Here is a 24,657-nt window from a genome sequence, read left to right as displayed (position 1 = left end):
ACACACGCAATCAGTACTTGTTTATTGAATAAACACAAAAAATGTGATAGGGGAAAAGAAAAGATAAGTCTACATAAGTTATATGAATCTTTATTTATTTAGTTTGTTACTTCTACACAGTATAGTTCAGAGGAAGCATTTGAATCCAGTTGTCCAACCTCCAGTCCTGTTGGTATTGTTTCTACACTAATAGGGATACATTGTTTAGGGGTGTTAACTGTTCCTTCCACATGAACTTGAATACAATCTGAATAACTTATTCCATGTTTCTGCAGCATGTGACGACTTAAATTGTTTTCTGTTGACAAAGTTCGATCACACACTCCACATTGATAAATTCTTCCAGTGCAAGTCAGCTAAACACAAAAACAAGAATAAAACAAGTCATGATATGCTGGTGTGGCAGTTTTGTGGTTAAATGAAGTCGTAAGGGTACAACAACCTTCAACATCGAGACAATAAATATGGCAAGAAAAAATGTGCTTAATCGATCTAAACAGTACACATTTTTTTGATGTACTGTCTTCCAAAAACAGGCCACTCAATATTTTTTATGCACTAGATATGGGTAAAGTCAGTGGTGGGATTCAACCGGTTCGCACCGTTTTTTAGAACCGTCTCACGAAATTTTATGGGATAAGCCAACCGGTAAACATTACTGGTTACTGTCAATGGACTTTATGAAACAGAACCGGCTAAAAAATGTGACTTCTGTGGTAGAACCGGCTGACAAATTTTTTTTAACAAACATGTGCAACCGTTAAACTAAAAAAAATGTTTGCAATCATTACATCAAACCGGATGCTTATCAGATTGAAACTGACTTTTATGATTTGTCATGAGGAACTGCCCTAGATGTATGCCTCCTATAATTTCTATGTAGTACATCATTTAATGTTGTGCACTGTTTAGTTTGAGTTCATAGAAGATAGAAACCATTTCTACAACCTGATGCCTCTTTAGCACTTCTAGTTGCTGATAAGTTCTCGAACATGTTTCACATTTATGGAATACTTGGCCCGCTTTAGTACATTTGCGTAAATGGGTACAAAATCCTGATCTCCTAAACAATAGTACAAAACGTTACTCATTAAAAGCAATAATTTTGCACTTGTTAGAATGTTAACAACTAACAATTGTTTCAGACATAACAATAGGCATAAACATAAATATGCCAACTGACCCAGTATATTTCTTGCCACAATACTTGCATAAATATATTTTTGGTTCATGAGCATGTTTTTCTTTTTTATGCTGGGCTAAACTTTTTTTGTACAAATATGCTTTGCCACATAGATCACAAATTTCCTCCTTGTTCCTGAAACAACAATGGTATATTTTACAAAATGATTGGATCGATATATTTGTTAAGCCCAACAATATATAAATTTAGAAAATCACTCGCATAATTCAATATTCAATCAAGGTCACCCAACTTAAAATATTATCCCAACAAGACAAAAAAATGTGACAATTTTACTATTATTACCATAGACAATGTAAAATATCGGCATTAATATCTAACACATAAGCTTTCCAGCTATTAGAAAGAGCAACCAAATTTTGATACACATAAATAACAAAAAAACTATTCACAAATTTTTCAATTTTTATGAGATTTTACTTACAATTTATTATGTGTTTTAAGGTGGTTTAACAATGTACATTTTTGTGTGAATCCTTTTTCACATATGTCACATACAAAGGGTCTCTCCCCCGTGTGAATCCTTTCATGTGTGCGTTTGTCTTTCAGGTAAAGAAACTTTTGCTCACAAAACTGACAAACATGTTTTCGTTCCATGTGCACTCTGTAAAAGTAAGGTACACCAAGTTGTATCTGCATGCAAACACAATATTTAGGTTAAATTATAAAATCTACAAAGCATACAATACTTGATTTAGTTCATCTCTTGGCAATTGAATTCCACCTATAGAGTCAAATGGGGTAAAAAAAAATTTTGCTGAAGTTGGGGTAAAAAAAAACAATACCCTCACAGCTAAACCAAAAACAAATTTGTAAATGCTTTCTGTTTCATAGGATGTATTTATTCTCTGCCAAAAAAATAAGCCTAAACCATTCTCAGATTTTGTTTCTAGGCAATGTTCTGCAGGTTGAAACAACAGTAGTAAAATTTGTATGTTAAAAAGTCGTCAACAACCTTTAGAAACTTTCCTGCAGATTTTTTATTACAAGTTTGGTGTCAATGACCTTTGTTCTGTATTGTGTCATAACTATGACTTATTAAACAAAAAAGACTCCACTTGACTAGCTTCTAATTTTTTTCTGATATCTTGTTGTTTGTTTTTACCCCAAACGGTTCTATAGGAATGGGGTAATAAAAAACTATGTATTTTTGCAACCCAAAAATTTTTTCTGCCCAAACATTTTTATTTGTCACCTGGAAGTTTAGAAAATAAAAAAGAAAGGCTATAAAACATGTACTTAAACCAAAGTTGTAAAAATTGCTTTGGGGGCCCAGTTTTGGAGGAATTTTACCAAAAAGTATACCTGCATGGCTAAAAGTAAAAATTGGGATCCAGGCCTAAAGAAAAATGCTACAATGTAAGAAAAAGAGGTTATCAAATCATTATGTGGTAATTCAAGCAGTTTGGGGTAGAAAATTAAACTTTATTTCAATAAGGTTTTAGGTTACATGACCGGTCAGCAAGTGGGTGAGCTCTATTTAAACCTAGTTGCATACCAACAAAAGACTGGTAAATGACAAAAAAAAAATCAAAGGCAATAAATGCAGTGCAATAAAGGTACAAATCCATGGAAAGTCTTAGCACCAATTTGAAAGTGTTTTATTAATTTACAAACAGTTTACTAACTGCTGTAAGTTTGGTTTGTAAAATTTCGAAAACAAAGAATTTTATGTGACTCGTGTTTTTTTACCTTATTTATTGTAACAGAGTTATTAATGAAATTTCTGTCTTATTTTTGACTTTAAGATGGTTTATTAAGTTCATATAATTGAATTAAAGTTCCAACTGCAACTTAATTTTTTTTTAAATGGTCCTAATGTCCACTTGTTTTTTTTACCCCGACATTGTTTTTTTTGTACCTTTTTCGGGTTAAAAAAGAACAACAGTTTTTGTCAAATATTTTTTTGTTTTTTAGTAAAATCAAAAACTTCTCACATAACTATAAAAGTAGTCCTATCAGCTTTATTGGGAAGAAAAACTGACCTTTTGTTGCCTAAAATAAAAGTTTGGCAACAAAGTTTCAAAAAATTGTTTTTTTTACCCCACTTGACTATACTATGTTCTTTCAACCAAATCAATTTTAATTGGGAAAATACGTTGAAAATGACTTGTGCACATGGTAGAAAAAGGGGAATGCAGGCAATAATCAAAACATAGGAAATAGCCCATGCTTGGCAGGAAAAAATATGTTTAAAAACCATTGGGGTTCATGTTAAGGTGTCAAAAAAATAATGTAAGCCGCCCTCGATTGTAAGCCGCACGTTGGGATGTTAGATACTATTTGCTTCATAACAGGTCATTATGTTGCTACGTAGTACAACTATTTGGCTTATAATCGAGGACGGCTTACATTTTAATTTTATACCGATCATATTTTTACACTCCAACATTGTAATTTATTTGGGGTTCAAAACTAGTATGCATGTACGACTATGTCTGTTAGTTATGTTGATAACTGTAGGCTACCCAACAGAACGTATATCGACGTATAATCCGAACATGCATACTAGTTTTGAACCCCAAATAAATTAAAAAGTTGGAGTGTAAAAATATGATCAGTATAAAATTAAAATGTAAGCCGCCCACGATTATCAGCCGCACAAACGGCAGGTAAAAAACAATATAAGCCGCGGCTTACAATCGAGTAAATACGGTAATAGTCTTCCTGTCTGCAGAATGTGGCAGTTTTAGACAAGGTCTTGGGCATGCAGAAATAGTATGTCCCACATGTGCCAGTCTGCAGAGAGTGGCAGCTGCACGCGCGATTATTTTTTGAAAAAAAAATTTTGCACGCCAAGTTTTGGGGTTTGCACGTGAAAATTTTGCACTAAAGGCATTTAATTGGCCTGTCTTGACCTCTTTTACTTGCTTTGCGCCTGATGAAATATAGTCTTGCAAGTGAACTTACGGGCCGTGCACACGCGCCCGCGGGACATGTAGGTCCTGTACACACGAGATCTCGTCCGGAACTGCCATGTTCTGCAGACTGGCACATGTGCGCATGCATAACCTTTAAGTTTGCCTGCAAGATAAACTTTTCCAGGTACAATGAAATGATAAAGAGGACCAGTCAGTATTTATGCCAAACTGACTTATACAGTCAAAACCAACTTGTGCATGCAGCTGCCACACTCTGCAGACTGCAGTGATTATTAATGAATAATCCTGCTTCAAAAAAATTTCTGCCTTGGGTGTTTAACAGAAAAACTCTCTGCTCTTGTAAAAAATAATATTGCAAAAAAAATAAAAAAATACCTGTAATGTCTTCTTAACTGCAAACGGTTGCCACTTTGAACAGTACAGTCCGCATGAGGACAAATAAATGGGGGCTCATCAGGCAGAATGTTGTAAACCGACGATTTCTTGAATTGGCGCTTTTTGCGAACTGGTATTATTGCGCTGTGTTCTTTTACAATCTCACTTAAATCCAATGTCTTGCTCGTCCTTGGTTCAGTCTCAATAACACTTTCAATCTCGTCATCGGCCAACTCTAAATCCACAATTATTGTGCCCATAGTTATTTAAAATAACCCTGAATTAAAGTTAAAAACAATTCTTGTAAACAACACTTTTAGGGTAATTCTACTAGCAAGTAGCAACTGTAGAAATGTACGTTAAAACATAAAATCGAAAAATGTGTTAATCTCAATTCTCAAAGTTACACAGTACACACATATTTACATCCTGAAAGATTTCGTTACCGTCATCCGATTTTATTTGTAAAGCATCCAATGATTGAAACGGTTCTTTTAATTTTTTGGCAAATTAAAATTATTGCAAGATCATTAATTTGACTCAAATAAATTAAATCCACTTTTTTCACACAAAAATTTTCACCCAGCAAAACTTACAGCAACTTTTTTCGTTTATTAATAACAAGACAATATTTAAAAGCATAAACGGCGATCCGGCGTAACATCACTTTGAAAACAAATCTTCATAAATTTTGTTAAGCTTTGTGAAAAGTTTAAATCCTTGTGGAGGAGATTGGTACGGGTTATTGGGTTCTTTCAGCACGCCATGGGGCACTGTAAATTAAATAAAATATTAGATTTTTACTGAAGGTCAATGGATGCTGCGGACAATGACGTGTAGAAACAATGTCTGTTTCATGGCACTCATTTATATTTGAAAATGACAGTAAAATGTTACTAAAAAACTTTTTTAGGGTAGGTAACTATGTTTATGATCTTAAAACAGAAACTTTCAGTGCCAACTCACTATCAATTGATCTTGAGGAATTTTCAGTGTAGTCGTTACCATCTCCTTTTTCCACCACTGTGCGACGCTGTCCATCAGGGGAACTATAAATTATCGTAGTTTCTTCATTTCCTTGAGAGTCTCGTTTAGTAATTCGTTCTTCTGAACTCTGGTGAGTATAGCTTTAATCATTAAAGTTTGTTACCTTATAAAAGACTAAGATATAAATGTTTAATAATTTCTAGTTTTATTTTCCACACCCTCAACAGTAATGTACTAAAGACATAACTACACCTATTAGGACAGATTTTTTAAAATTTTGTACTTATGTACATTTTCTGTATTTTGCACAAGTTTAATTTATTTGTGCTGGGCAATGTGATTTAACAATCTGAAAAAAACACATTTTTAGCCAAAGCACTAACATAGCCGCAAAATGAGCCATACTAAACAGATAACAAAAAACAAACACAGGCAAAAAATCCTTACGCCATCACTTCTCATTATTTTTGATCGAGATTCCATTGTTCCATGAAAGAATGTATGTGGGGTGATTGCAGAATGCTGTGAACTTGTGTGGGGTTTTTCTTGTTGATCCAGAACAGCTTCAAGACCATGATCAACAACATCCTTGTCAAGGTCTAAAGTCAAAATATCTTTTGCCCAGTGGTAGGATTCAAATTTTATGTCACCTTAGTTCTATCACAAAAGTCCTATTTTTCAGCCGGTTCTGTTATAAAAAGTCAATTGACAGTAACCAGTAATGCTAACCGGTTTGCTGGCCTCATTATAACTCGTGAGATGGTTCTAAAGAACTGGTACGGACTGACTGAATCCCACCACTGCTTTGTCCTAATTTCATGCATATTTCAAGTAAAGTTATTTAAAACTATTGCATGGGCAACATGAACAAATTAAACATAACCTGTATTTTTTATATAACCAGGGATTATAAGCTATTTCTTTGTAGTTTGGGCTAAATAGTTGGAACAAACTCACCTTTATCTTCTTTTGGGACCATGTCGTTAAGAAAAGGTGCAAAAAATGACTGTCCAAAGAAATCTTTCATCTACAAAATATAGTTGGAAAAAACAAAGTAAAAGGCCAAGTAATGAAAAAAATGTTTTCTTAGAATAGTGACAAGTACATTAGTACAGAAAATTTGTTCACTTATTAAATATTTAAAAATACCAATGCTTACCATGAAATCAAAATAATTAACTGGAGGTTGCACAGATTGAGGTGGGTTTTGTGGAATTTTATCCAACGTAGGGGGGTTTGAGTCCGGTTGTTTCAAAACTTGGTCTCTTAAGGATTTCTTTTGTTGCCTTTGCATTGGATTCCCTGCCCATCAACAATAATTCACTAATATAAATTTAAACAAACCAATTGGCAAGTTATATTTTATAAAATGTAATGGGTAATAGGACAAAACTAAAAAGGTGACTAACAAAAATGAAGTTTAGTGTATATCACTGATAGTTCTTAGTAATAATCATTAATAACAAAACCAAACAGTCTCCTAATTTGAAACACATAATTAATTAGAGCAGTTTTCCTGTACAACTCTATATTGCATTTGCATATTACTCAGTCCTTTTTCATGTTTTACTACATGTATTGTCCGGGGTTTAACTTTGGGAAGATCAGCTTTGGATAACTTACTGAAATGTGTGAAAATTTGAATAAATTTAAAGAACTCTTTTTTGAACAAATGCTTAGAACAAATCAGCGTTGGACAAAAAATAAATAAATTCATGCACAACACATCATTTGTTGTCAAAAAAATGTCAATACCTGGTTGTAAAGGTGGCATCTGATTAGGCCCAAAATGAAATCCTTTCATGAACTGATCCATTATGGAAAACAAATCATCATGGAAGCCATCCACTCCGAATCGATACAAACTTCCATGATGGTTTTCGTCATGATTTACCCAATCGTCACCATTTTGTTCATTTGGGAACCCAGTTTCAAAACTTCCACCAGCAAAAAAATCTTCATTTTCAGCAGAATCTCTGTAAAAAATTAATGTATTTTTTCATGAAAATGTACAACACATAACCATTGACAACCCAAATAAGACATTTAATCAACAATGGTTTGGAGACCAGGATGATATAATAAAAAAAAAACGCCCATAAGTCTTTCTATAAATGAATGTTCTCATAATGTTGTGGACTTCGTTTACTTATTTTACTCAACTTACTGTGTTTCCTAAGCAAGTTACTTAACAATATGTTCCTAATCCCTGTTTAAATTATGTAGTTTTTTTACAGTTATGTTTTGCAAATATTTCAAAATCAAAAAGAAGTGCAATGCATGTATACAAGTTATTATTTATAGTTGTGCTAGTACTGATTTTATTGAAAAAAATTTGAATGAAACACAGCCGTATACAATATTGCTGTAGGCTTTTAATTGTATATGAAGGATATGGATAAAAAAACATAAACAAACAAGCAAACATGTTTTATTTCGTGCTTACTTCTACTACCTGTTCCAATCGTTGTCGTTGTGTCCACGATTAAAATCACTTCCAAAAAAATCGAAAAAACGCATTTTTTTATCAAAGTACAGACAACTAATCTTTAATTCCGTGCTTGTATTATTGTTTTGGTCTCACTGGCCAAACCAGCTGTAAAAAATGACGACACTTCCCGACATCGATAAAGGGGAAATTTTTTCATCGACATCTTATAATATCAGGATTTTTTTTAAGAAGGGGCAACTTTGCACTACGAACCCTCAGTTACAGGTCAAGACTAGTTTACAGGACTTAAAATTTAATAGCATCATTTTTAATGTATGTGACACATTGAAGTAAATTTTGGTTAGTTTTCACCTCCATAGGTGGCAATAGAATGCTTATTTTTTTTTGTACATCGCCACTCCTGTTCACCCCCCAAAAAGGTAAAGAAATAATCTAACCACTGACTTTCAAACACGCTAAATATCGTTTTCGATGACAGTTTGTTATAGTACAAACTCGCTTTACTGTGTGTAGTCACTGTAGTGGTATGTCATCGTGGAATCGCCAAATCTTATATGTGTAGGGCTTTTAACTTATCTACCTAGGACAACTAATTGACCAAAATTTCGTCGCAGAAAAGCTTTTCGTGTTTAAGTTATGTAAAATCAATAGAAAAAGAAACACTATAAAGCAAGGAACGAAGATAAAGCCACGACCACGGCAAAATAAGTAAAATTTCCAAAGCATTTTGTCAAAACTCAGTCTTCGGTGAAACGAATTAAAACTTTATCAGCTAAAACAGTAATAGCTTGGGACTCCAAAAATGCAATTACATGGCTGCTGGTTAAGTGAAATTTCGAACTTCACATTTTCACATAGTTTGCGATTCTTCTCTTGACGAAGTCAGCGCGTAACGCGTTGAACCAGTAGCCACGCTCACTGCATACATTCCGTGCAGTTCGGGTACATATTCCCGTAGTTGAGGCAACTGGAACCGGCGCATTCGCAGCAACCGTTATGAAACCATCTATACGAAGAAGCACCCATCTGGGCACAGCTTTGTACGCATTGATTTAGAGAAAGGCAGCGGTCAAAGTAGGTGACTGAACACAATGTAGGCGAGTCTGGTCGAATATCGTAGTCGTAAGTTCGACGAAGAACCATTTGGACGTCGTTCCAGTACGACTGTGAAGTAAAATCGGCCCGGGATTCCTTTCGAACAGTCTCCACGTGTCCTGAAGTTAAAAAGTATTGCTTTTCATTCAAAAATTGAAATTAGTTTTTTTAATAAACAGGCTTTAACAGATTTTTGAAACTTTTTGTACAATTTTCAAACGAATATCTGTGGCTTTAATGACACTTGTTTATTGTTCAAAGTATGTTACAACAGTCGTTTACTAGAATACATTTAACTGAAAGATACAAAAGTGATGTTCAACAGAATACATTTCATTTGAAATTTCGGACATTGAAGTGTATTTCAAACTTTTTACTTTCGTTTTTAATCTACTTTTTACCATTGTCTACGGTTGCAAAAAATAAAATGTTGGGGTTGAAATCAAGTTAAAACGTTAGAAGGACAGGAAAAAGGGCTATGAGAAGCACTGTACACATACGTTTAAAATGCAGAGTTTCGATGTGCTGTATATTCCAAAGTTTTAAGCGGGCCTGAAATAAGCGTCTAAACCCGAAAGCCTGTATTAGGCTTCAGCTTTATATGAATTTGCGGCACAAATGCTTTGGAGTGCAAAGTCAGGTCGAATCAAGTCCATCGTATTCAATTTTTAAAGTGTATTCACATCTCCAGCCCTCTTGTGTTATAACAAATTTACTTTTAATATGGCATCGTGTTTGGCGCATTATTCACCTCGTTGCGAATTTTGTCGGTGTCTCTGATGGTGATGACGATGCCGATGTGCGGCCAATTCTTCAACGATCGGGAAACGCAAGATGGTGTAGCGGAGTTTCGGTTGCTGATGGTCGGTGTAGGATTGAAATAATTCTGGGAGTGGGTCGTCCAACACCGCTACAGTGCTTGTGATGGTAGGTAGACTCGCGGTGTAGTTGGATGTTTTTCTTAAACCTGAGATTTGGATAAATTAACTGTTAGTTTGACATTACAAACTAATAGGAACTATTGTGTCCAGGCATACTTTATTAAACAGTATAAGAAAAATAAACATTTCTAGCATTAAAGTACATATATACATAAACAAACACACGCGTATATTCAACACTGTAAGCAAAAACTGCAAGGTGTCAAAACAACTTATACATGTCTTGATCTTGACTAACTTGAACTTATACATATCTTGACTAACTTGAACCTATACCTAACCTACTGGTGCGTGAGAGATAGCTTACTTTGACAAAAACTTCATAATTATTGGCAACAATCACCCTTTGTTGCGCAGTGGTGGATTCTAGAATTACTTATTTATATGTTTGATGATCCATTGTTAAAGATTCAAGGACAACACGTTTGTTTGCGCAAACAATTGTTTAGGGTTTAAGCTTGCTCTTCTGCGAAAGAAGTAATCAATCATGGTTGAGAGCCGGTGATGTTAATGGGTGTTTGTGGTGGGGTTGTGCTTGGGGTGAGAGGCACTTTATTACCCCCTAACTCACCCACATTTGGGACGGTGGGTGGCTCAGCAAAGCAAATCGCTAAATTGGGGGTAAAGGCGCGTTGCACTATTTGCGAAGGAATTTACCACATTCCAATCTGTCTTCGACTTGTCAATGCTACAGAGAAAATAAAAGTTAATTATAGCTGCTCGGCAGACAGCTTGCTCGAGCTTGTATGTTTCAATGCAAGTCTTAGGTTTCAATTACGTACTATTCTACACTTTATGTTGTATTAATCAAGAAGTTTTGCAAGATTTACAACTTAGCCTGTAGAGATTTCTAATAAATGTTCCCTGCAATGTTTATGTCTGGGCAAACACACAGATTCCTAAGTACACTGAGGCCAACGTTAGATTTGTATGCTGTAGCCACATAATGCCAGTGTGAGCAACAATATATTCCATGCCACTGGCGAGGTTATAACGCAGTGGTTTCCAAACTTTTTCGTGAAATTCCTCCCTTAACAGTTCAAAACATTTTCATTCCTCGCTAATATACTACATAGTAGATGCTAAACCATACAATAATCATTTGAAAATTGTGTTTTTGTATCAACTTCACAAGTCATATTTCCCGGGCTTAAGTGTCTTTATTTACAAACCACACTTACAGTTTAAAGAAACTTTCTCATCTCAAGTTTTATAATTCCTCCCTTATAGGAATTCCTTCTCGGTTGGGAACCACTGCAAAACGTAGCAATTTATATTGTCTTGGACAAAAGCCCCGACTCGGTGACGAATGCCTGACTACCACTATTCAAATGCAAACAATGGTTACGTATATGTTTTCTAAAATCGCACTTATTTCAAAACGTTTTTTTATGGTAGATGCTTTAAACAGACAACTTGGATTGACAAGTGGACATTGATTGATCATTGTCAGCTGTTTAAAGTCATCAACATGAAAATAATCGCCAAAATGATGAAATAGCGCACGTGGTACATGAGATCAAGTTTTGATTGATGAGGTTTGGTCTTGTCTTTGAAGGCAATAGATTGGGTATTTTAGTTCACAAAGCAACATAATATCACCCTATAAGAGGCAGAATTTGAACCAAGTTTTTTTTTTGTCAAATTCGGTTGTGACAAATCTCCAGCAAAATCGACGTAGTACCCTTTTTCGGCAAATTCTTTCCTTAACAGTTCAAAGCAGTTTCATTCTTCTCCAATATACTACATAGTAAATGCAAACCGTGAAGAGATCCTTTACAATTGGGTCTTTCATCACCTTTACATGTTATGTTCCCATAGTTTAAGTGTCTATTTACAAACCACATGTAAAAATGAAAGAAAAACCCTCTCTGGGGAGAAATTCCTCTCCGGTCGGGAACCACTGCCCTAAATGGTTTAAAAAAGAAAAAAAATTAAAACAAATAAACCGTTTCAACAGCCACGCTGTAAACAAAAACCAATCGTTATCAAAAGGAAAGGCCATTTTTAACGAAAATCTTGCAGCCAGCTCAACACCGTGTGTGCACTGAACCTTGGCGGGTATTTGGAAACGGGAACATCAAACAAAAGTTGATGTGCACCTTCCTTCAAACAAGCGACCGCTACTCATAAATTCCTCGTTTTCTATTTGCCAACCCTTACGCGAAGTTCCATTTGAGCTCGGGCAATGTTTGACTTCGCCTGCGGGAAATCGATCCTTTGTTTGCCGATGTGATGTACGCCTGAACGCCCAAAATTTACAAGCCCATTTGCAGCGATATTGAATTAATTAGAACTTGTATTCTATTTGAATAAGGTTCCGACAACATGGTTTCTTTAGATACAAACATATACTTCATCCAATAAAGAGATTGTCAAACTTGCACTTTTGTGTTTCCGTTTTTATGAATGACTTTTTTTGTTTTATTTCAAGTTTTTTAAACTATCGTCCTCAAAAAAGTTTGGTTTACAATTGTATGGTCTTTTATTTGTCATGATTTCATATAAAAGAGAATTTTAGAAATGTCCTTCTTAGTTACATCTTCAGTTTAGAATAAGATAAACACATTTCATTGCTGGGACCCGCTCTCAAGCTTCCATGCAGACCAGTGACCAAGACACACCCATATAGGGTTACTATAACAGAATGAACCAAATCTTTGACACAATAAATAATTTTAACAATTTTCTCGAAATTAAACTGTGTTTTATAACATCAAAAACCACAAAGACATCAGTAAACATAAACCGGTTTAAACCCATTGTCGATTTTAAGTGTTAACTTGATAATAAGGCATTTGTCCCTTGCTTAGGCTATATCACCACGAAAAGGCAGTTTCGTCAAATTCGAAAACTTTGCCTATTAATGCTACAATTCCGGACATTAGGATTTGTCCCTTGCATTTGATAATTATTTCTGGACACAGATTTTACGCCCAAATTCCGGACCAGTCCGGGGAATTTTGGACGTCTGGTAACTCTATATCAGTGCTTGTCAACCTTTTTTGAAACGGTACACCCTTTTAACGTTTACACAAAATTTGTACACCCCAGTAAAAAAATTATTCAACCCTGTAACACACTGAATCTGTGGTCCTAACAGAAATGATGATGAGCGCAATATCAACAAGCCATAATCCACAATTCACTTTCTACATCTGAAAGAACCACCATTAACAACGATTATCAAGTGAAATATTAAATTATGATGTCACAAATAGAGTTTTGTAACTTAAAATCTGTGAACACTTGAGATGCATGTTGTGCCATGTATTGTACATTCCAGTCAGTCTGTTCTAAAACTGAAACCTGCCTGTTGTGATACCTGGTCATAGGTATATTATATTTTTTGTCTGGTACACCCCAGTACACCCCATCAAAGTGGTACACCCTTTAAAAATTATGGTACACCCTGGGGTGTACAATACACCCGGTTGAAAAGCACTGCTCTATATGATATGTACTTCAGGTCTATGAGTGCGTAATACTGACCCAGGCTCTATCATGTGTGGACAGCAGATTTGAATTTTATAGTGCCGTGTCTGCACAAAAATTGACTCCCAGTTATAAGTAGTCGGGTTTGGCTTTTAAAACAACATCATGTCGCACAGGTTCCGCCTTATACGAAGGTATTACGCCTGAGGCAGGTGCAGCGGAATAAGCACAGCAAACCAAATATGCTAAACTACCAATAACCATTTCGTTGAGAAAACCCATTCATTTCTTTATCCCTACTGCTAACCACCGCACAACACGTGTTTAGCTTTTTAGTTTATGGTGTGCGTAGTTTTCAAATTCGTGAACAATGCTTAGGAAACCACTAAGTAGCTCACTACAGTTCGATGCGACTTTCCTGTAAAGGTCGACTGCACAAACTTAACCAAATTTCCTTTAAGCTTGTAAAGTCGTACTTGTAAACAAATTTTTGTAAGGTATTAGTGTTAACCTATCGGAGATATTACGGTATTTACCCAAATCCCTTGGTTGCACGGATTTAAAGACAGGATGTGGTTATTGACTAGTTGAATGTATCAAGGTATAAACAACGGTACAACTATTTCCTTTGCATGGTTGCTTTCTATGATAAAAATGGTTTTTGTGCACACAACAAACAATTTACATGGAGAAGACAAAACCCTATAATTGACAAAAAAACGTTAAAAACAGATACGATAAAGACGCGAACCAAAATGCTACCAATGTGTCTGACGAGTCTGCAGGAATGCAACAGCCTGCGACTAAGGTGTATGTGACATCTGTAGCTGTAATGGCAAGTAATCGCGATAAAGTCCGAAGATGAACATCAAAATCTCACAGTGGCTTCGTCATACAAAACATCTAAAACGTGGTGGCCTTATACATACGTTGTCTTCTTTTCCAAAAAAGTCGATTCCTCTGTTCTGCGGCTGAGACTATGTGGTAACTAACTATAAGAAAAGACCCTATAGGTTTTTTTAATGCTGAACATGCTGACAGTAGTTTCGGAGATACTTTTAATGGCCTTTATTGGTACTAGATGAAAAAAAAACGTTCAAAAGGCATCTAACCTTTGCTGGAAGGGACATCAAAATGTTGTCGAAAAAGTCTTCACGTATTGGCGAAAGAACAAAAGATTGTTTAATCTCGTATTCACAGGGATGAAACTCAAATAAGTAAGTTTATGAGATTTTGTGGAACTCAGCCATATAAGGTTTGGGGCACATTACCTCTGGGCTTTACATAACCATTGCAAAGCGTGGGTTATCACAGAACAATCTTTCGGGGGTCACAAGTTTGTTTATTCAACTGTTTTGCGTCGCCCACCGCCGTCCGTTGACTCAGCTGGTCTACGAGATTTAGTCATTGCGCCGAGATGTGGAACGCAGTGTCGCGATAACGACCAAATCACTTCTCGTAGAATGCGGAAGTTAGTTATGTGTCACATATTGTGATTTTTGTCACTCAAGAGAAGGACCCGGTGTTATAACACAGAACGAATGACGTATTGATCGGTTATCATCAAAACTTCTTGAGATAAAACACGGATTTAGGGAGTTAAGGAAGTGATTCATCAGGTAGAATAATTAGGTGTTCTAGATAGAATATCATGGTAGATATTCTTTTTGATTACAAAACTTTATTCTAATTTGATCTATTTCCATAACTCAAGGATACTAAAATACGTTGTAACAAAACTGTGTTTCTGCCGTTTTTTTTGTTTTAATGTTTGTCATTTCATGTCTTTTGTAAGTTTTTAGCTTTGTTTAAAACACTTGCTTAGATTAATTTGCTTTGGCAATTACGAATATAAGATTTATTTGCTTTTGGAAACACATCACTGCAAATAAAAAAGATTTAATTATTTCTAAAATGAAAACTTTTGTATTTTTCTTTTTATCTTTAATGGCGAGCATCACTCTAAAGTTTTAAAGGTGTTTTGGCTTATTACAAGATAGAATCGTATAATCTTCGGACTGTGGCATACTCTTCCCCATTTATCAGCGATTTTGCACACCGATCCAGCACCTTTACGTTTATCGTTCCGTAAATATCAAATTCCAAATCCAGTTGAATTGACTGGTGTAATTTCTTACTTAACCTTCAGCCCTTGCATCTATGGTAGTGTTGGCCTCATGGATCGATAAGATTAAAGGATCCAACGAAATAGCTTCGGCGCAGAGAGAGACTACTATTGCCACCCGCACACATCGCTTATCATAGGATAATTGCAGATAGCAGAATGCCGGAGGCTTTAAATTCTACAAATGATTACAGGTCGGGTTACGGCTAAGGTGGTGAATTATTGTTGGTGCAGGTGCGACTGACTTTAAGCATCTGCCCGTCGACGTCGCAATTTTCCCGTCACAGGCTCTTAGCTGCCCGTGCAGACGGATTTGTGCGAGGATTTAAAGGACAACCGGTGTTTTAACCACTTGCCTTTTGATGTAAACGACTTGAAAGCGAGATTGCACGGTTTTTATTTAAAGTTTTATCAGCCCAAATTGGCCAGTTATGGTTGCGCCTTTCAAATCCAACTTTTAATTCACAAATTTTACTTGTTTTGTCGTTTGTTTAAACTAAAAAAAAACACATCGACATAATAGCTTCAGCAGGCCGGAAATATCTGCGTAGCGTAAAAGAGTGGAAACCACAATTGGTGGATAAAACTCCAGCATAAAATGTCAAGTAAATACAGCCCCCAATTTTTGGAAAATGCGTTAATTCGAGTACATGTTTCTTAGTTGATAAAAAGAACAGCAAAGCATTGGGACACAACTCCGCCAAGGAGGAAATAGCTGAGCTATGTAAAAGAGCGTTATAGTGCTGAAAAGTGGGGAGCACAGTCAGAGATATAAGAATCGAAGTACTGCAGTTAAATCGTTATACATTTGCATATTGGGTGAAAATTAAAATCTAGAATGTTGCTTCTACTACTTAAACCTATATTGACAAGTGATCAATCACACAAAGAAGTGTGAGTGCAAAATTGTGCGTAACCAAAATTGGTTGCCACATTACCTGGTTTAGCCGGCTTCATTAGTTCACCACAAGAAAGGTGATGTTCGATAGGGCGTGACGTGAGATACGAGCAAGACAAGAGGCCTTACCAGGCTTTCCTTTAACGATCGTTCGGATTAAAGTGTAATAGATTTTCAGTTACGTCTAATTCGAGCTCCCCTTACATATATGAGACGACGGTGAATGAATCAGCGTGCTAATAGGGGGCATGTCCTCACCCTAAATTGTAGACGCGATGTTTCAGAAATCCAGTGTAGAGGCATAATTTCAAAAATAAGTTGGGCTCTTATTCACCTCAAACGAAAAATTTGGATTTAAACGAGCAATGTGAAGTTTAATTGTTGGTTGTTAAGCTCCGATTTTATCTGCATATTTATCTGCTGCTAGCAGATCGTTTGACCCTAGGTTTTGACCTTTATAAATGTCAATCCACAGCTAGTCAAGGCTTTACAAGGCAATCTCCAGCGTTCACTTCATGTTTTGCAAACCTCAACTCGAAAGGTCGACTTCTGGTTTTAGAAAAACAAAACAAAAGGGGACGCCAGAAAAAAAAACGAAATCAGACATCAAAAAGACTTGCCCAAAGTGCAGAAAAATGAACAAAAGTCAAGTAAACAAGTTCGACTCTAAAAACAAATGCTAATCCGCGAAAAACCAACACGTACTGGGTTGTAAAGGCGATAAACCTAATTAGAGTTCCCCCTGCTTAGCAATGGCAGGTTGTTCCGGCCGAAATGGCGGTTCCTTGTTTCAACTGACGTTCTTTGATTGATTTTCACCAACTGCAGATGAGTGACATGGGTACTTGACGAGTTGCAGACGTTTGTACGGCTTAAGCTTGTGTATACTCATGCTAACTGCTGATTCGGGTTCAAACATTTCACGATTTGAGGGTCTAAAAACTGTTGACCCTGGTTAGGTTAATGTCAGAATTTTTTAGTGCCAAATCTTTCAAAGATGAAAACTATGATCAAAAGACTGTTCGTATTGCCAGTAGAATGTACCTTGAGGTTTTCAAACGTCAGGCTTAAAGCCAAGAAGTTCTTTTGTGTAAAGGCGGCAAGATCTGGCAATAAATGTTTGCACAATAGAACTTGGATTTACTGCCAGATAAAAGGTATCAGAGGGTGTTAGAACCACCTCCCGGATCTGCTGTGACAACTTTAAAGTGATCGAAACCAACTTTTACACAGAAGTCTGGAAAATGTCTTACAAACTACAACAGTACAAGATTCCAATTAGGCGTGTATATATATGTATATATTCATCGACTGATTTCGTTACTAGAATCGACTGATTTCGTAATATTTTCCGTTCTTATGTTATTTAATCACATAAACGGTGATCGTCGATGACCATGCTGCATGTTGAAGGGTTAGATTTAGATACTGTTCAGTTCAAGCACTCTCAGTACAACATATTCATTAGCACAACATATATCCATCCAATAGTTGACATGTTAATTTTTACCGTTTATTGCCTGTAAGAATGGTTGTGTGGGCGCGTATAATGTACCCTAACAAAAATCACTAAAATTATGATAACAATTCTTTAGGGTGTCTATAATTTCATTACTGGGATCAGCCCTGAAGCGTCTGTGTACCAGAGACCACACTCAGAAATAAACCAAAGTACGAAAGGCGGGATTTTTCTAGCCTCTGCCTGGCCATATGTGGAAATGTTTGGTGACCGGCTGATTCGGTTTAACACCTTTAACAGGCTTGGCATAATATAATTTACAAAGAATTTCTTTGAAATATCAACGATAAAACAAATCTGTCCAAGCATGTCAAACATTTTTGACAAACGTCTTTAATTCAGTACTGTAAAAATTAAAACCAAATCGCCTGGATATGGATTCGACAAATATAAGCAAAAAACGAAAATATGTGAAAAACTTACCAACGCAGTCGCAACATCTTCTGTACAAATCTCCGAGACAAACAGCGCAATCGGCACAGCAGGAGCAATTTTCTGATGGATTACAACTACAGGAACCTTCCACCAAACAATAACTAACTATTGAAGCACAAGTCGCCTTGTCGCAAGTGTGGTGTTCCTCAGGGTGCGTATGTATCTCCTCTCCGTTTGAATTAGTCTCTTTTATTCCGCACATGAACGCCAAGACGAAAATGATTATTGATAAATGCGAAACAGACATTTTTTTTATTGATTTGCCTTGAAGAAATTAAGAAAATATTAGTGACCAAATTCAGCCATTTTGTTCTTGAGGTCTATTAACTTACAGAAGCTCCTTTCTGATTGTGCTTTCAGTAATATAAGTGCATGACTCACAACTTTCTGTTATTATACTGCTCAACTGTTGTGTTATGCCACCTCTTGGGTAAAATTAGACGGGCGGTTACGAACTTAGTCATACAGTACACCAGATTACGTTTGTGGGCAAATTTGTTCCAATGTAAAAAGTAGGATAAAAGTTTTTGAGAGTACCAGCTATGTGTTAAAAGTATAAACGTGCATTTTCCCAATATCCAAAAGTTCTACTTGACTTTGAAACTAATATTTTCAGCACCCTTTACAGGCTAAAAACACATAAGGTAGTTTAAATATTTTTTTGCAATTTATGTTATGCTTAGGTAACAAAGCAAAATCACGTGCTAGCGTTGTCATGCACACCCAATGCACATATTATAACAAAGTCATAAAACATTGGTTTGGGTTTGCCAAAAATGAGTATTTTGCAACACAATTCCAAACTTACTTTTCTCATTATATCATGTCAAAGCATTTACTTGAGACTAAAAATACAACTGCGTTTCAGCTCAAAAACTCCAATATCATTGTTTAAAGAATATGTCACCAATAACAAAGGAAAACAAAACACCGCCAGGTTTTCAGCAAGACTTCTTCAGTCACGCTAAACTGCTCTCTTTAACGACCAAACTATACCACGTTGGGTTGGCTTTATTATTTCGAAACTGGTGGTTAATATTCCTGAATCGTGTCTCTAAAAATGTGATACTGGACAAAGAAGGTGCGCTAACCGGTGATTGACGTTGACAAGCAAGATGATGCGTCATCGATTTTGATTGATTGACACACGGCAAACACAGGAGACACCGTTACCCACATATATCAATCACTCCAAAAACAGGGTTTTGTTAAACGCAGGTACTCGAAAATATAAGATACTAAACCAAACAGCAATATAAAAAAATCTTCATTGACCGACAAACGTTTATTTTTGAAATTTTATCTCAATAGTGAACTAGAAGGGTGGCTTTCTGATATACTTCCATTTTATATATTCTATACGATATTTACCAATTTACTATACACATCATTTGATCTACACATATGATTGTTTTTGTAAACAAAAACTAATGGGTCCCCACACGCGTGTTTGTGCGGATTTACGGTAAACAAACGTTGCGGTGACTTTTAGATTTTTAGGAACAAATTTTTAGAAAGCATTAACCCAACAATAAAAAAATTTTTGTTCGTATTCTTTTTGCACTATTATTGTCATATAATTACAAATACTAAAAAAAGAACAAAACAAATCATTTCAATTGATTCTCTTGCTTATTGTCGTCCAAGGTCGGGTTTTAAACACAATTTTTTCTAGAAAGCTGTAACAGTTGTGTTACAGACACTTTAAATTAAAAAGCAATTTGCTACAAGTGTACACATAACAAATTGTTTTTTATTTAACTTTGTTTCGCAAAACCATTGACCTGTAGTAACCTCTCAGGGTGCACACGCCAAACGACTGTTTGACCTGTTGACACCGTTTTCAATAGCACTGTTCAACAACACCGTTTAACCTAATTTATACATGCCTTGAGCGTTGATTCCTAAATTTGTTGCAAAAAACGCTACGTTATGACGAAAGAAAGTTCGTGTTAGTTATACCTACTAGTTGACCTTAAGTAACCCGTGGTCATGCGGCGGCCGACCTGACAACGAGCATTTAAAAAAACATTTATCACGAAAAATTCGTAACGGTGTTGTAATGCCTACAAGTTGACCTTTAGTGACCCATGGTTATGAGACGGCAAAGCTGACAACGAGAATTTAAAGATCATTTATTGCGGCGTTCGAAAAAGTTAAGTTTATTAAATTTCATATTTATGTTAATCAACGATGTTTTGCCTTACATAAACGAAACCGAAGTACGTTTATCGAGTTCGAATTATGTCTTAGGTGTAAAACCTGCGCCAAAACTGAAAATGCGCGTGATAACTTAATAAAACGACACAGCATTGCTGCACACAAAAAAACTGATTACTAATCACCGAAACGACTGTCTCGTAAAACGTCTGTCCAGACGTCAAGCTGAGCACTCCCGCTCTGCCGCCTTAATCGTGAACCAGTGAATTCCTCCCTTGGGACTTACATCTGATTGATAGCGTACACATATTATGGATCGTAAAGGTAACTGGCAAAATTTTAAATACTAAACGAATATCCTGCTTAAACAATTGTTAACTTTTTCAAATATTTCTGCACCATAGGGCATGTATTTCTGCCTTAAAACTAAAACCGTTTATTTCGGGGTTTAAAGGGTAAAAAATGGGTGAATCCGAAAAAAAGATACAAAATTCTTTAAAAACTTTACATTGCACCAAACAACAAAGCATGAAACTCCTAGATGCTGTACTTTAGTCAGTACAGCCGTTTCAAAAAATTTACGTTTTGGGGGCCTGTGGGTGAACCGCTGGGCCAATCGGGGTCAAACTTCAGGAGGATCAAATTTAGATTATTAACTAACATCTCTGTAAATTTGAATAAATTTGGAGCACTCTTTCTTGACCAAACGCGTCTCACAAGCCAGCGTTAGACAGAAAAAAGAAAAAAAGAAAAAAAAAATACGGACAAAAACAATATGTGTCCCCTTCAGGGAAGGGGACCCATAATTAACGATGCCGGAACATAGGCTACAAAAATGCTTTTTGAATGCCCATTCGACAAGGTTATGAAACGTTTTTCTGCAAGCTACCCAAATATTTTATTTTTTTCAAAAAATATTTGCATCTTTCGTTTCAAAAACGGAACAGGTTAGTTTATCTGTCACAAAAAACATCGCTAGTAGGATTGTTACGAAATAGTTCACTTAAAAGCCTTGGGATATACACAGGGCTTCGAAACGAGGACAATAGTTTTGTCAAAACATTGTGGTTACAGGATAAATGTGTATTCTATTAGATTAATGGCAAACTTGCTTTTAGTTGCAGTATTTTTGAGGTCTTTTAACCAAGCGTTCTATCTGCTGAAGTTTTAACCAAAACAGAACTCGCAACAAAGTACCACTTAAAACTTTCCCGAAACAAAACAAACACGAAAAAGAATGAATACCATCTACAAACCTTCAATGGCTGCCCTGTCTCACAAGTGCATGTTTGTAAACCATTTCATCTCAAGCAAAACGTACTTCCGAAAGCGAAACGAAACAGAAAAGGGAAAAGTTCGGAACGAAGGTTAAAAGCTTGTCGTTAACAGCCCCCAATTCAGCCACCATATCCGGCCTTTTTGCCTTTGTCAAAATACCTTCTACTTTAACCTAAATATATCTAGTCTGGGACTTTTCTACCTACCGCATACTTGAATATTTTTTTATTATGGGATTTCGCCCACTTAGTTATACAAACTGTCAGAGGCCGGCGCCACCACACCGATTAATAAAAAGACCTCTCCTAGATGATTAAATAAACTAAAATACAGATTTGGGACTATTACAATAAATTTTCAATTTCCATTCAGACTCTGAACGACCCCACCAGCCGTAAACAATGCTTTAACAAAAACAATTAAATATAAATCTAATAGATTGTTGAAACGTTTGTGACAAAATATATGTTCTCTAGCAATTTTGTTTCAGTTCAAAGCAATATAACTTATAGAATCATTTGCTGTCCGGTGCTTGGTTTAACAAATACTTAGTACCGGTCACATTGGTCCACCATATTCAGACCGATTGAGGCAAAGCAAACACGTGCCAGTCATATGCGCAAGCAGACGAAATGAGATAAGGTTGGTAAACATTAAGTACTTGTTCAGATTTAGTGTAACAAGAGATAGGACATAAACGCATCGCAATATTTTCGAAAACATGAATGTCTTCCTAATGCTAGGCCTAGTTTTAGGTTCAGTACTGCCATTGGTTAAAAAGTACTTAAACTTAAAAGAGAAAATAAAATTGCCACGTTTTTACTACTCTCTACAGTTTGTTGATTGCAATTAAACTTCCCTTGGCATTTTCTAATCTTAACTGCCTGTTTCTAACCTTTACAAGTGTTTCTAACCTTTTTGAAGCACAACTTTAGTGCAACTGCATCGTTTATATACCTTCTTAAATAAAGACTGAATGACATAAAGAAAAAACGTCATTTAGCTACCGGCGGCCGCAGCGTCTTGTGAAATATCTGGCGGCAAGAAAATGTCGTAAAAAGCGCGGCTCAGGAGAAAAAAGGAAATTGCGATAACAAACAGGCTGGAGAAGTCTCACGTAAGCTCACTCGACCGTGAAGCGCAATAATAATACTATTATTAGCGAATAAACGGCTACGTGAGGTGATAACGCCAGCGGATTTCAATATGGCGTGTCGAAGTTGGTTTAGTTGGAACCAATGCGTTGTTTTGTGCCAACTACTAATAAGAAAGCCATAAGAGATAAATTTAGGTGTGGTTTGTACCGAAATATACACTATTTAGCAGTAAATTTTTCGCTGATAATTGTACTTTCTGCGCGGATAAACGCTTGGCCAAACAAATCAACATGTGTACACACATTTTTTCACTTTTAAATGAAATTTATGTTTGAATAAGAAATTGACGATGCGAAAACAATGGTGGCGAAATATATGTTCTGTATCTGAAGTTAGCTCTGTACCTATTTATTCATTCAATACAAAAATCTAGTCTTTTTTAAAGCAACGAAGAATATATAGTTTAGGTTTAGGATATGTTGACTACCAGCAGGTTAATGTGCCGGGAGGCCAATATTTGCATCAGGCTGATTAAAGCCCTATCGTAAACTTCAATGGCCCCACTAATTGATTAATAATAATTAGTTCTGGAGGGACCTGTGATAGTTGGTAAATTATCTAACTCGTTTATTCGGACTTAACCGTTTATTCGAAATAACCGAATCAACCGGGTACCCGATTCAAAATCTGCTGTGTATAGATGTTGAGCCTTTTTCAACAAGCATTTCAGAAAATGCAACCCGTTCATGTCAATATTCGTGTCGACAAAGAGTGCTTGTATAACATATGCATATAGTGCTGGGTGACAAAGACGGAATATTTCATACTCGTTATTTACAAAAGTGTTGTAATTTTAGGTTGTAACTTTCATTTATGACATTAAAAAGTCACGGTAAAACATATTTCATCCAAATGAGAGGTCAAACTCAGGAAGTCAATTTTCCTACCTAATGCAAAAATGACAGTGTTAACGCGGCTATTATTAACAGGACAAGGTGTCGAATATTTGAACAAGGCAATACAAATTGTCGGTTTTAGTGGGTGGTAATTACAATGTTTTCCCAGACAATTCGGCGCTGTAGGTTTGACGAGTGTCTACATTCCGTATGTCGATAATTCAGCAGAAACAATGGGTGTAGTGTTGCTTTTTAAATAACTGAACTTTTCCAGTGCCTGTACCACCTGAAAAATGTATGCTAGTGAATCAGAGTAAACCCTGGTCGTTTGCATAACCCTTATAAAGCGATATCGTTTCAATAGATAATCTGTTTGCGCTATTACGTTGGCCACTATCAGGCGATAATTTAATTAGCGTATTGAACAAACAAAAATAACTCGAAAGGTGGTAGTTTCGGCATGGTGCCATATTGTAAACAGAGGAGGTCAGCAAACAACCCGTGCAGTTCTGCGAGAGGTTTGTTGCCAGGCCGTATGAAAACAAAACAACATGTTAACTATAGTCCAAAATGAAAGTCGGGTCGATTTTGGGCTTGAATAACAATAAATCAGGCTCGTTTGATATATATTTTTTTTTTAAATACTGATTTGGACTTATAAAAACATCGGGTTCTGGAGGGATTTCGGACTTGTTCTTATAGTGTTTGGGCCCGTTTACAACTCTGGGCTGGTCATACTGAAACACGACTATCACATTTGAGTGGTAGCACCTTTTGAGGCAAAATCCAATGCTTCTCACATTTTAAGCACAATGATAACTGATTCTGTTGTAAAAAGGAAAGCAGTAAACATTAGTTCTTTTTTTCCGCAGAATTGG

General features: G+C 36.0%; 3 protein-coding genes across 3 annotated transcripts; all 3 read right to left on the bottom strand.

Moving 5' to 3' along the window:
* Nucleotides 1-5: 5 nt before the first annotated feature.
* Nucleotides 6-4,766, bottom strand: LOC145232062 (uncharacterized). Its single transcript, XM_080096564.1, has 5 exons — nt 4,462-4,766; nt 1,629-1,808; nt 1,184-1,318; nt 949-1,063; nt 6-356 (listed from the first exon to the last, which is right to left on the bottom strand). Exons 1-5 carry the CDS (start codon nt 4,719-4,721, stop codon nt 99-101), a joined length of 948 nt encoding a protein of 315 aa, XP_079952690.1. The 5' UTR covers nt 4,722-4,766; the 3' UTR covers nt 6-98.
* A 287-nt stretch (nt 4,767-5,053) lies between these two features.
* On the bottom strand, nt 5,054-8,060 carry LOC145232065 (uncharacterized). Its single transcript, XM_080096565.1, has 7 exons — nt 7,904-8,060; nt 7,204-7,424; nt 6,608-6,750; nt 6,406-6,475; nt 5,896-6,047; nt 5,428-5,575; nt 5,054-5,234 (listed from the first exon to the last, which is right to left on the bottom strand). Exons 1-7 carry the CDS (start codon nt 7,966-7,968, stop codon nt 5,125-5,127), a joined length of 909 nt encoding a protein of 302 aa, XP_079952691.1. The 5' UTR covers nt 7,969-8,060; the 3' UTR covers nt 5,054-5,124.
* Nucleotides 8,061-8,503: 443 nt separating this feature from the next.
* On the bottom strand, nt 8,504-18,609 carry LOC145232066 (twisted gastrulation protein homolog 1-B-like). Its single transcript, XM_080096566.1, has 3 exons — nt 18,337-18,609; nt 9,747-9,962; nt 8,504-9,114 (listed from the first exon to the last, which is right to left on the bottom strand). The coding sequence occupies exons 1-3, from the start codon at nt 18,593-18,595 to the stop codon at nt 8,816-8,818; spliced, it is 774 nt and encodes a 257-aa protein (XP_079952692.1). The 5' UTR covers nt 18,596-18,609; the 3' UTR covers nt 8,504-8,815.
* Between the last annotated feature and the right edge of the window lie 6,048 nt (nt 18,610-24,657).

This window comes from Phallusia mammillata, chromosome 6 (assembly GCF_965637545.1).
Source record: "Phallusia mammillata chromosome 6, kaPhaMamm4.hap1.1, whole genome shotgun sequence".
Taxonomy (NCBI): domain Eukaryota; kingdom Metazoa; phylum Chordata; class Ascidiacea; order Phlebobranchia; family Ascidiidae; genus Phallusia; species Phallusia mammillata.
The sequence above is the reverse complement of the archived record's forward strand: the minus strand, read 5'-3'. Positions and strand labels throughout refer to the sequence as shown.

Coding starts and splice junctions, on each gene's coding strand:
- LOC145232062 (XM_080096564.1), bottom strand. CDS start 4,721: ATGGGCACAATAATTGTGGATTTAGAGTTGGCCGATGACGAGATTGAA. Junction 1,809..4,461: donor CAGTTAAGAAGACATTACAG/GTATTTTTTTAT, acceptor TTACTTTTACAG/AGTGCACATGGAACGAAAAC. Junction 1,319..1,628: donor CTTAAAACACATAATAAATT/GTAAGTAAAATC, acceptor TTGTTGTTTCAG/GAACAAGGAGGAAATTTGTG.
- LOC145232066 (XM_080096566.1), bottom strand. CDS start 18,595: ATGTCTGTTTCGCATTTATCAATAATCATTTTCGTCTTGGCGTTCATG. Junction 9,963..18,336: donor AAGATGTTGCGACTGCGTTG/GTAAGTTTTTCA, acceptor TCCAAATCTCAG/GTTTAAGAAAAACATCCAAC. Junction 9,115..9,746: donor CCGACAAAATTCGCAACGAG/GTGAATAATGCG, acceptor TTTTAACTTCAG/GACACGTGGAGACTGTTCGA.
- LOC145232065 (XM_080096565.1), bottom strand. CDS start 7,968: ATGCGTTTTTTCGATTTTTTTGGAAGTGATTTTAATCGTGGACACAAC. Junction 6,048..6,405: donor GGTCCCAAAAGAAGATAAAG/GTGAGTTTGTTC, acceptor TTTTGACTTTAG/ACCTTGACAAGGATGTTGTT. Junction 5,235..5,427: donor TTCCTCAAGATCAATTGATA/GTGAGTTGGCAC, acceptor TTTAATTTACAG/TGCCCCATGGCGTGCTGAAA.